General features: G+C 51.2%; 1 protein-coding gene across 2 annotated transcripts in view; it reads right to left on the reverse strand.

Annotated features, from left to right (window-relative positions):
- Positions 1–12,529, reverse strand: part of OBSCN (obscurin, cytoskeletal calmodulin and titin-interacting RhoGEF) — a 168,049-nt gene that overhangs the window by 71,241 nt on the left and 84,279 nt on the right. For both annotated transcript variants that reach the window (XM_030812735.1, XM_030812734.1), the window contains 9 exons: positions 9,300–9,563; positions 8,505–8,768; positions 7,882–8,145; positions 4,014–4,277; positions 3,386–3,649; positions 2,568–2,831; positions 1,322–1,588; positions 789–1,055; positions 425–697 (listed from right to left, as the gene is read on the reverse strand). In XM_030812735.1, the coding sequence (XP_030668595.1) occupies positions 425–697; positions 789–1,055; positions 1,322–1,588; positions 2,568–2,831; positions 3,386–3,649; positions 4,014–4,277; positions 7,882–8,145; positions 8,505–8,768; positions 9,300–9,563 (2,391 nt within the window). The remainder of the gene's footprint in view (positions 1–424; positions 698–788; positions 1,056–1,321; positions 1,589–2,567; positions 2,832–3,385; positions 3,650–4,013; positions 4,278–7,881; positions 8,146–8,504; positions 8,769–9,299; positions 9,564–12,529) is intronic.

Below are 12,529 nucleotides of genomic sequence, written 5' to 3' on the forward strand. Positions count from 1 at the left end.
CAGATCCCCCCATGACACTGAGCTCTTTGGGGAAAGAATCTGGGCTGGAGGTGTGGGCCAAGAGGGCAGTTGTGTCTCAGGAATGGGAAGGGGTTGTGGGACACTCGACTGCCTGTCCACTCCCACACTGCAGCCAGCTCCACCCTGGCTAGCACAGCAGGGAGGCAAGGCTTGCAGGAGAAACAGGTTGGGGCTCAGCAGGGCACTCACACACCGGCCTCAGGGGTGGGCTTGAGGGGCTGCAGCCTGTTTCCTTGCTGCCCAGGTTTTCTCAGAGAGCCCTGACAGGTACACCAGGAGGTGCAGGGGTGAGGAGGAAGACAGCGTGAGAGCAGGGGACTCAGGTGCACCCAGAAGGCAACCATAAGGGAGTGGGATGGCAGGGAAGGGCTCACCCTCTCCTCTGGGAGGCCCCACCGCTTACCTGTGACCCTGAGGGAGGCAGCGGTTTTCTGGCCGCCTGTTACGCAGGCATACTCGCCCGTGTCCTTGGCCTCCAGTTGATGGATCAGCAGCTCCCGTGTGACCCCCTGGCTCCGCATCTCGTACTTGGGGCCCGCATGCAGCTCCACGCCCTCCTTGAGCCATTGCACCGTGGCCCCCGACTCTGCATCACTCAGCTGACAGCACAGCCGGGCTATGTCACCTGTCTCCTGTTCCAGACTCTGAAGCCGAGTCTTGAACTTGGGCCTGGGGACTGGGGGGGATGCAGGAAGGGATGCTTAGTGCCCCTTGCCACTGACCAAGGGTGAGGGGCTGTGGGAGGCAGGGGCTGGTGAGCAGCTCACCACGGACAGAGACGCTGGCCATGCTCTGTGTGTAGCCCGTGTCACACGTGTAGTCACCCGCATCCTCCTGCTCCACTCCGCGTACCAGCAGCTCCGCAGCTGCACCATCCTGCACCATCTGGTACTTGGCACAAGGGAAGAGCTGTAGGGAGCCCTTGCGCCACTCCACGCTCACACCCGCCCGGCTCAGCTCGCAGCGTAAGTGTGCAGTGCCCCCCTCATCCACCTCCTGGGGCTGCAGCTCTTGGAGGAACCGCACAGGCGCAGCTGCAGGGGAGGGAGCAGGGCATGAGGGCAGGTCCCTGAGGAGCTATAAGGGGGAACTAACAGGTGTGATAGAGGGCAGAGTGGGGAGGGGGAACCGCATCAGAGCAGCTACCAGGAAGGAGGCAGGGCCTCAAGGCAGGTAGGACCCCCACCCTGTGGAGCCCTGTCTCCTCAATTGGGAGCCCCAGGTGGGGAGGCAGCCCCGAGGGTCCGCCCAAAGCACAGGAACTGCGCTGTATCCTGGCCACGCTAGCCTGGGAGCCCACCTGTGACAGTGAGGGTGGCACTGGTGGCCTGGGAGCCACAGGTGCAAGTGTATTCACCAGTGTCTTCACGTTGTAGGCCCCGTAACACCAGCTCCGCGGTGCAGCCCTGAAGCCGTGGCTCCCGGCGCCCATTGGCCTGCAGCTGCAGGCCACCCTTGCTCCAGACCACTGTAGCAGTGGGCTCAGACAGCTCACACTGCAGGGTGGCTGTGGAGCCCTCCTCTGCCTGCAGACTCTGCAGTGGCTCCCGGAACACTGGCTGTGGGGCTGCAGGGGGCAGGAGGCAGGGTCAGCTCCAGATCTATACCAGGCATCGCTCTCCAGGCCAGCAGATGAGGGCCTGGGCTCCTCCCAGCTCCCTGGCCTGGCTCCACAGGAGGTGCTGCCTCAGATGGTACTGGGGACCACCAGTCTGTGATTCAGGGGTGAGGAGGCAGCGTGGTGGGAAAGCAGGGAGGGGCTAGATCTACCCAGGGCTTAGGAGGCTGTCCGCTCACCCAGGAACCCACCCCAGCCCCCACAGGGCCACACACCCCAGATCCCAGGGCAGGGATGTGTACTTCAGAACCCAGGGTAAGGCCCTGTACCCCAGACCTGAGGGCAGAGCTGAGTTCCCCAGATCCCAGGGCGAGGCCAGGGCCCAGGGCTACAGGTTCCACCTCCCCTCTGTGGGCACCCAAATCCCAGGGCAGGGATGTGTACTCAGACTCCAGAGTGGGGCCGTGTCTTCCAGACCCCAGGACAGGGCCGTGTCACCCAGACTCCAGGGCAGGGACCAGGTTCCCTTAGACCCTCAAGTGCCACAGGGGCTGTTTGCCCCACAAGGCTACACTGAGAACCAGGGCCAGGCTGCAGGGGCCAGGGCTCTAGGTCCTGCCTCCCTTTCCTGGGCACCAGAGGCCTCCCTCTGAGAAGGACACGAGACCCTGTGGCTAAAAGACTCCAGGTCTCAAATGAAGGATGGCAGAAAGTTGGATTGATTAGGTGGTGATGGGAGGCAGTGGGAGGGAAACAAGGTGGGAATTCCTTCCCTACAACCATGACTGGTACACAAGGTCACATGGCTGAAGCTCAGTACAGACACCAGGGCACAGGATAACGTTGGAACCCATGAGCAGAGGGGACAGAGGAAACAGCAGGAGAAAGAGGAAAGGAGCATCCGCAAGGAGGTGTGCTGTGCCTGCAACTGCACACAGAGGAAGGACACACACCCACATCAGTCCATGTGGCCACGTGTGGTCATTACCCTTGACAATGAGAGTGGCCGATGTCTTCTCCTGCCCACATACACATGAGTACTCCCCAGTGTCTGCCATGGACAGGCCATGAATCTGCAGCTCACATCTGGTCCCATCCTGCCTCAGGTTGTATCTGTCCCCATCTCTGAGGGTTTCAGGTCCCTTCCTCCACTCAACAGGGGCCGCCTTGCTCAGCTCACACTGCAGCATAGCCGTGGCCCCTTCTGTGGCCTCTTCATTCCTCAGACCCTTTGTGAACTTGGCGGGCAGGGCTGGGGAGGTCAGAAGATATGGACACAATCATGCCTCTGAGCCCACAGAAGAGACAGAACATGGATGACACAGAAAAGACAGAACCCAAATGGACATGAACCACATGGGGATGTGCTGAGCACAGGCTGTGCACTGTGGCTTCCCTCAGTCCAGGCTGTACAGCACATGACCATGGCCCCTTCTGTGGCCCCCTCACACCTCGGTCTTTATATGAATCTGGCACATATAGAGCTGAAGAGGGCCAGACACACATGGAAATCAGATCATCTGGAGCACTTTGGTAGACAGAATATGAGGGAATGGAGGACAAGACATAGAGCCCAACAGGGCAATGTGACTGAACCCATGTTGGTACACAGGCGGGAGCTGGCTAGAGATGCTGCTTTCTCCTGGTTTCTGCAACAGTCCAGGAGGCTGGAAGGGATTCTGGGGAATTATGGGAACAGGATGACATGGACACAGGGAGACGACACGGAATGAGTGGAGGCGGACGGCATGAAATCAATACTGGCACACCAGAACATGGCTTTGCTTGGCCACATGTGATCTTTACCCCTGATGGTGAGTGTGGCTGAGGTCCTCTCCTGCCCACACACGCATGAGTACTCCCCAGCATCCACCACAGCCAGGCCACGAATCTGCAGCTCACACCGGGTCCCATCCTGCCTCAGGCTGTGTCTGTCCCCATCTCGGAGGGTTTCAGGTCCCTTCCTCCACTCCACAGGGGCCGCCTTGCTCAGTTCACACTGCAGTGTGGCCGTGGCCCCTTCTCTGGCCTCCTGGTTTGTCATGTTGTCTATGAATCTGGGCGGCAGGGCTGGGAAGGACCAAGCAGTCACTGAGATCATCAGACTATCTGGACAACTCGGTGGACAGGACACAGACACACACAAGGAACCACACAAACCACCAAAGGACCACGGCAGAATAAGCAAACGAATGTACAGAAGGCGAGAAAGCACATGGCCCAAGAGGAACAGAGAACACGCAGGGATGGGGATGAACAGGAGGACATCTCCTGATGAGGAGAAGCGGAGGCAGGAGATGTCCAGAGGACCCCAGTTAGAGGACATACAACCTCAGGGTTCCCACAGGGCTGCCACCTTTGGAAGTAGAAGGTGGTAACACAGAGACACATAGATTCCAAGCCGCAAGTCCATGTGACGACACAGGATCTTTACCTCTGACAGTGAGTGTAGCTGAGGTCCTCTCCTGCCCGCACACACACAAATACTCTCCAGTGTCCTCCACAGCCAGGCCACGAATCTGCAGCTCACACCTTGTCCCGTCTTGCCTCAGGCTATGTCTGTCCCCATCTCTGAGGGTCTCAGACCCCTTCCGCCACTCCACGGGGGCCGCCTTGCTCAGCTCACACTGCAGCACAGCTGTGGCCCCTTCTGTGGCTTCGTGATTTCTCACATCTTCTATGAATCTGGCTGGCAGGGCTGGGAAGGACCAAGCAGTCACTGAGATCATCAGATTAACTGGACAACTCTGTGGACAGGACACAGACACACACAAGGAGGCACACAAACCACCACAGGACCATGGCAGAATGAGCAAATGAATGTACAGATGGTGAGAAAGCACATGGCCCAGGAGGAACAGAGAACACAGTCCCCATCTCTGACGGTCTCAGGTCCCTTCTTCCACTCCACAGGGACCACCTTGCTTAGCTCACACTGCAGTGTGGCTGTGGCCCCTTCTGAGGCCTCCTTGGTCTTCAGATCTTGAGGGAATTGGGTAGGCAGGGGTAGGAAGGGTCATATGGACAGAAGCCATCAAGCCCTCTGGAGGATATGAGGGACACACCTGAACATCCAGGAAGAAAACAGAAGCAGGAAGGCTGGAGGGACTTGGGATGAGGCAGACCAAAGTGCATTTGACAGTGAGTACTTCCTGCATTCTGCCTGTGAGGTGCAGATTGGGTGGGAGACGGGCTCCATCTTGGATCTCTTCTCAGAGGGCATCTTATCCTACCTGTGAACTTTCATTATGGGGAAGCAAGACAGGCTCCTCCAACTTGCAACCCACATATGCAGTAATGTGATGGACATCTCTCTATGATGACGCAGTAGGCACCTTCTGGTCGCAACATCCACTGCCCCATTGTCATCCCTCACACAACAGATAGCCTGACCAGACAGGGCTTCCATCCAGCAGTGCCCATGCCTAGATACACCTGGGCTCACCATACAACATCCCAGCCCACACAAGGCCCTGCTACCTCCATCCAACATGCTCCTGGACTGACCCTACTGAATCCACATTCCCACATATTACCCTGACTCATATCACCTAGATCATGACAGACACGAGATGTGGCCTTGAACCACACCTCTGAACCTCCAATCTACCATTCTCTCTTGCCTCCTGACTCCAGGCAGGGGGCTCACAAGTTAGCAGAGCAGGGCCTAACCCGATTACATAGCCATAGACTGCTATGGGTTGTGTGTCTACAGAAGTCAAATGTTGAAGTCCTAACTTCCACTATTTCAGAATATGACTGTTTTTGAGATAGGGCCTTTAAAGAGGTGATTAATGCTAAATGGGATCACAAGGGTGGCATCTAATCCAATATAAACGCTGTCCTTATAAGAAAAGGAGATTAGGACACAAACAGAGAAGGACCAGTGAAGACACAGAGAAAACAGCTGTCTACAAGCCAAGGAGAGAGGCCTCAGAAGGAGCCAACCCTACTGACACTTGGATCTCAACCATCTGGCCTCCAGAATGGTGAGGAAATACATTCCTGTTATTCATACCACCCAGTCTATGATACTTTCTTTATGGCAACCCAAGCAAACAAATTCAGACTTTGGTACCAGGAGTGGGTACCATTCATCCATTTATCCATTTATCTATAGCTATTTGTCAAAGAAACAAATACCTATAAACGTGGACGTGGCTTCAGAACTCGGTAATGGGAGGTAGCTGAAAGATATTTCAGGTGCATGCTGAAAAACAGTGTTTGCAGGCAGCAATTGTTGGTGAAAACATGGGTGCTAAAAGTGATTCTGGTCAAGCCTCAGATGACAATGGGGGACATATTATTAAAAACTGGAGAAAGACAGTCATTGTTATAAAGTGGCCAAAAACCGGGTCAAATTTTATTCTAGTGTTTTGTGGACGGTAGGACTTGCAAACAACAAAATTGAATATATTTACCTGAGGAAGTTTCTAAGCAAAGAATTGAAACCATAGCCTGGTTTCTCTCTAATATGAAAATGTGAGAGGAGAGAGATAAATTCAGAAAGGATTTGTTAAGCAAAAAGGAACCAGAGCTTGAACATACAGAAAACTTTTCAGGCTATACATACTGCAAAAAAAAAAAAAAAAAAAAAAAGAGAAAGCATTATTCTGGGGAGAATATCAACACTGGACAACCATTAGCGAATGGTTTGTGGTTTATGGATCCATTCAGGTTTATGGATCCAGGTGTGTGGTTTATGGATCCATTCAGCCCTCTCAGCAGATGCCAGTAATAAAAATGAGATTATCAAGGAAAGATCTGTGGAGAACTCTTTCGTCTGGTGGCTTTGACCCACATGGATCGCATGGGACAAAGTTTTTGAGACCTTTATACCAGAGGAAATGCTGCTAGCTTGAACTGACTGGAACAGAGATGGGACAAAATGAAGGAAGGTTGTCAGACTTCTGAGAATCCACAGGATGGTCCAATAGAGCTACATGGATATAAACATGATATTCTGCAAGAAAAAGGAATAATGACCCAAAAGTTCGTTCGGGGTTGATAGGCATGGCATTATAACCAGGGGGTAGAGGGCACAGGCCTGGAAGTAAGGCTGTCTCCTCCTCAGTTACAAAGAGCCAGACACCTCCACTCAGGGCTGAGGGGGTAGAGTAGCAACCTTGTTGGGTCCAGAGGACTAGGCATTAATCCAAAGCCTTAAAACCTAATGATATTTGTCCTGCTAGGGTTACACCTTACTTGGGACCCATGACTCATTTCTCCTTTCCAGTTTCTCCCTGATTCAGAATGTCCATCCTATGCCTGTCCCACCATTGTGACTTCAAAGCAAATAACTTGTCTGACTTCACAGCCTCACAGATGAAGAAAAATTTTGCCTCTGTATGAGTCACACTTTGTCTCCCTCACAGTTGACTCAGATGATATTTAGAGGCGATTCGGACTAGTTGATATTGAAATGGGCTAAGATTTGGGACTGTTAGGAAGAAGTAAACATATTTTGCACATGAGAAGGCCATGAATTTTGAGAATCCAGATGGTGGAGTGTTATGGTCTGAATTGTGCCTCAGAAAAAATGCATATGTTGAAATCCTAACCCCCAGTACACTTCAGAATATTACTGTATTTAAAGACAATCATTGAAAGGTAAAATGAGGTTGTTAGGGTGGTTCCAAATCCAGTATGACTGGTGCTCTTATAAAAAGAGGTTAGGACACACATATGCACACAGAGGGACATCCATGTGAAGACACGGGGAGAAGACAGCTATCTATAAGAAGAGAGGAGCTGACACCATGATCTTGAGATTTCAGCCCCATATTTCTGAGAAAATAAATCTGTTATTTGAGCTACCCTGTCTGCAGTGCTTTAAGTTAGCCTGAGCAGATGAAGACAATACTCCTTTAGAAGCTTGGAATGACCACAAGGATCAGTCAGAACACTGACCAGACTGAAGAGGGGCCTGGCCTGAGCCATCGCTTTGTCTGTCAAAGGACATACATTTCCTGACCTCCATGCCTGAGGCCCAAGAGCTGGTGGACATCCACAGGCCTTTGCAAGACAGCAGGGGCCCCAGACAGCTCTCCTGGACCCTGACACCTACCTGCTGCTCTCCCTGACACCTGGGGACCCTGCACTATTCACCCCTGGGGTCTGTATGCCCAGGCCCTAGATTAGGCCATCCAAGTGGGTTCTCAGTGTGCATTTGTGAGATGGACCACACAGATGAGTGACTGAATAAAATGTCAACAACATTGAGAGACACTGGGAGAGCACAGACCATGTGGCTTAAGTAGGGGAAGACAGAAGTCACTCAGGTGGTCACATGTGGTCTTTACCCCTGACAGTGAGCATGGCTGAGGTCCTCTCCTGCTCACATATGCACGAGTATTCTCCAGCATCTGCTATGACCAGGCCACGAATCTGCAGCTCACACCTGGTCCCATCCTGCTTCAGGCTGTATCTGTCCCCATCTTTGAGGGTGTTGGGCCCCTTTCTCCACTCCACGGGGGCTGCCTTTCTCAGCTTACATTGCAGTGTGACTGTAGCCCCTTCTGTGGCCTTCTGGCTTCTCATGTCCTCTATGAATCTGGCAGGCAGGGCTGAGAAGGACCAAACAGTCACTGATATCATCAGACTGTCTGGAGGATTTTTTGGACAGAACATGGACACCAATAAGGAGCCACACAAACCACCAAAGGACCATAGCAAGATGAGCAATACACAAACAATGAGAAGGCAAATGGCCCAGGAGGCACAGAGAACACACAAGGACGTGCATAAGCAGGAGGACATCTCCTGATGAGAAGGGGAGGCAGGAGATACCTAGAGGGCCCCAGTTAGAGGACAGACAATCACAGGGTTTCCACAGGAGATGTGCCACATTTGGAGGCAGAAGGTGGTGACACAGAGAGGTGTATACACCAAGCCACAAGCCCACATGGCCACACAGGATCTTTACCCCTGACAGTGAGTGTAGCTGAGGTCCTCTCCTGCCCACACACACATGAGTACACCCCGGTATCTGCCATAGCCAGGCCATGAATCTGCAGCTCACACACAGCACCATCTTGTCTCAGGCTGTATTTGTCCCCATCTCTGAGAGCCTCAAGGCCTTTCCTCCACTCCACAGGGGCTGCCTTGCTCAGCTCACATTGCAGTGTGGCTGTGGCCCCTTCCATGGCCTCTTCATTCCTCAGACCCTCTGTGAACCTGGCAGGCAGGGCTGGTGGAGGGATCAGAAAGACATGGACACAATTACACTGAGCACATGAAAAACACAGGACATGGATGGCACAGAGAAGACACAAACCCCAACTGGACACAGACCACATGCAGGGTATGCCAAGCACAGGCTATAGATTCCCTCTGTTCAGCCTGGTAACATCACAATCATGGCCCCTTCGTGGGCTCCTCAGGCCTCAGAGATAACGTGAATCTGCCATGCAGGGCCAGAGAGAGTGAAAAAACACAGAGAACATTAAATTCCTTGGAAAGTGCTGGTAGACAGGACATGACAAGATGAAAGACAAGACACAATCCAATAAGACAGGGCCCACAGTATCACAGGCATGGGAATCTGGATGTAGATGAGAGTTTCTTCTGGTTCCTTCAGCAGCCCAGGAAGCTGGAAGGGATAGCGTGGCATGAAGTGAACAGTGTGGCAGTCTGGGGGAGACCATGCAATGAGCAGAGATTGATGGCAAGAAGTGAACAACTGGACACCAGAATGCAGATTTGGACAGATGGACTTTACCCCTGACGGTGAGCATGGCCGAGGTCCTCTCTTGTCCACACATGCATGAGTATTCCCCAGCATCCGCCACAGACAGGTCATGGATCTGCAGCTCACACCTCGTCCCATCCTGCTTCAGGCTGTATCTGCCCCCATCTCTGAGGGTCTCAGGGCCCTTCTTCCATTCCACAGGGGTCACCTTGCTCAGCTCACACTGCAGTGTAGCTGTGGCCCCTTCTGAGGTCTCCTTGGTCTTCAGATCTCGAGTGAATCGTGCAGGCAGGGCTAGGAAGGGTCACATGGACAGAAGCCATCAAACCCTCTGGAGGATCTGAGGGACACAACCTGATTATGCAGGAAGGAAACAGAAGTAGATCTCGAAGATATGGGATAAGGCGGACCAAAGACCATGTGAGACTGAGGTCTTCCTGTGTTCTGCCTATGAGGTGCAGATTGGCTGGGAGATGGGCTCCATCCTGGATCTCTTCTCAAAGGGCATCTTGTCCTACTCATGTCCTATCATTACTAGGAAGCAAGACAGGCTCCTGCAACTTCCACATATGCAATAATGTGATGCATCTCTCTCTTCTCTCTCTCCAGCCTCATAGGAGGCACCTCCTTGTCCTGACACCTGCTTCCCCATTCTCATACAGGAGATACCCATTCCAGGCAGGGCTTCCATCCAGCACTGCTCATGCATGGGCATACCTCGGCTCACTGCCAACCATCCCAGCCCACACAAGGACCTGCTGTCTCCACCTCACTGCTCCTGTCCTGACTTTAGTGGATACACATTGCCTTGGCTCAATCACCAAAACCCCCAACAGACTCCAGATGTGGCTTCTACGCCACACCTCTGACCCTTCAACCTGCTGTCCTCTCTTCCCTCCTGATTCTAGGCAGAGTGAGAGCTCACAGGGTACAAAGGAGCAAGCCCCACCCTGGTTACCCCGTTATGGTCTAATTGTGTCCCCCCAAATTCATATGTTCAAACCTAACCTCTAGAACCTCAGAGCATGACTGTATTAAAGATAGGGCCTCTAAAGTGGCAACTAAGGTTAAATGAGGTTGTCAGGGTGTGCCCAACTCCAATATGACTGGTGTCCTTATAAAAAGCAGATATTAGGACACAGAGACACACTGAGGAATGACCATGTGAAAAAACAGAAGACTGCATCAACAAGCCAAGGAGAGAAGCCTCGGAGGAAGTCAACCTAATAACACTTCAACCTAGACTTCTAGTCAGAAAACTAACACAAATATTGGTACCAGGGATAGGGTGCCATTGTAACAATTATCTAAAAATGTGGAAGTGGCTTTGGAACTGGGTAATGGGTGGAGGCTGGATGATATTTGAAGTGCATGTTGGAAAAAACCTAGATTGCTGTGAACAACCTGTTCATGGAAAGATGGACATTAAAAATGCTTCTGGTCAGACCTCAGATGGAAATAAAGAACAGGTTATTGGAAAGGGGAGGAAAGGCGATCCTCATTATTAAGTGGCAAAGAACTTTTCCGAATTGTGTTGTTGTGTGTGGAAGGTAGGACTAAGAAACAATACAATTTTGCATGTTTAGTTGAGGAAATTTCTAAGTAAAGTGTTGAAGGTGAAACCTGTTTTCTCTTTGCTGCTTATTGTGAAGTGCAAGAGGAGAGAAATAAATTGAAGAAGAAATTGTAAATAAAAAAGGAACCAATACTTGAAGCTTTGGAAATTCTTCAGCCTAACCACATGGTAAAAAATGAGAAACTGTTCTGAAGAGAACATCAAGGGTGTGGGTAGATAACCATTTGCTAAAGCACCAGGTGTGCAATTTATGGATCCAATTAGTCATCTCAACAGAAGCCAGGAATAGAGATGCAGTTATCTGGAAAAGCCTCTTGTCTGATGGTGTGGACCTCCATGAATTGCATGGGAGGCCAACTCAGTTTTTGATAATCTTATACCAGCAGATTGGAGTGAACTGGATTGAGGTGGGATAAAATGAAGGAAGGCTATCAGACTTCAGGGATTCAACAGAATGAGCTAATATCACTATATGGCTGCAAACATGTCTTACCCTTCAAAATAAAACAATGGCCCCAAAGGCATCAGCAGGGCTGCCACTGCCACTAGAGGTCCAGGGATCAGGACCACCTCTTCCCAGAACGGAGGGGGAGAGGCTGTTACCCAAGGATAAGTGGATAAGATATTACCCAGGTCTGAGAGATTGGGGATAACACTCTGGTTGGCACGGAGGACTGGAATTAAGTCAAAGAGAATTATTTTTCAGACTTTGGAAAAAAAAAGTAGAGATGGGGTCTCACTGTCACCCAGGCTGGAGTGCAGTGGTACAATTATAGCTCACTGCAGCCTCAAGTGATCAAGTGATCTTCATGCCTCAGCCTCCCTAGTAACTGGAACCCCAGATGTGCACCACTACACCTAACAATTTTTTTTTTCTTTTAGAAAAAGGGTCTTGCTATATTTTCCAGGCTGGTCTAGAACACCTGGCCTCAAGTAATCCTCCTGCCTCGGCCACTCAACGTGCTAGGATTATAGTCGTGAGCCACTGTACTGAGTCATCAGCCTTAAAATCTAGTGAAATTTGCTCTGCTAGGTTCAGACCTGCATAAAATCCATGACCCTTTTTTTCCTTCCAACCTCCCCTCTTTTGAACAGGAACGTCTATCCTATGCCTGCACCACCATTGCATCTTGGAAGCACAAAACTTGTCTGGTTTCATGCTTCACAACTGAAGAAGAATTTTGCCTCGGAATGACTCATACTTCACCTCCCTCACGCTTGACTTAGATGCATTCAGATGAGATTTTGATTTTGAGTTGATGCTGGAATGGGTTAAGATTACGGGCTGTTAGGAAGGAGTAAGTGTATTTTGCATGTTAGAAAGTAATTAATTGTGGGAAGCCAGAGGGCAGAATGTCATGGTCTGAATTGAGTCCCCTCACCAAATCCATGTATGTTGAAATCCTAACCCCTAGTACTTCACAATGTCACTGTACTGAAATAGTATCTTTGAAAGGTAAAATGAGGTTGTTATGATGGGCCCAATCCAATATGACCAGAGTATCTACAAGCCAAGAAAAGAGGCCTAAGGAGAAACCAACCGAGTGACTCCTTGATCTTGGAATTTCAGACTCCAGAAGTCTGAGAAAATAAACATCTGCTGTGAAGTTACCCAGATGCAGTGCTCTGCTGTGTCCGCTGAGCAGATAAAGGCAGCAGTCCTTCAGGAGCCTGGCATGACCAC

This window comes from Nomascus leucogenys, chromosome 5 (genome assembly GCF_006542625.1).
Source record: "Nomascus leucogenys isolate Asia chromosome 5, Asia_NLE_v1, whole genome shotgun sequence".
Taxonomy (NCBI): Eukaryota; Metazoa; Chordata; class Mammalia; order Primates; family Hylobatidae; genus Nomascus; species Nomascus leucogenys.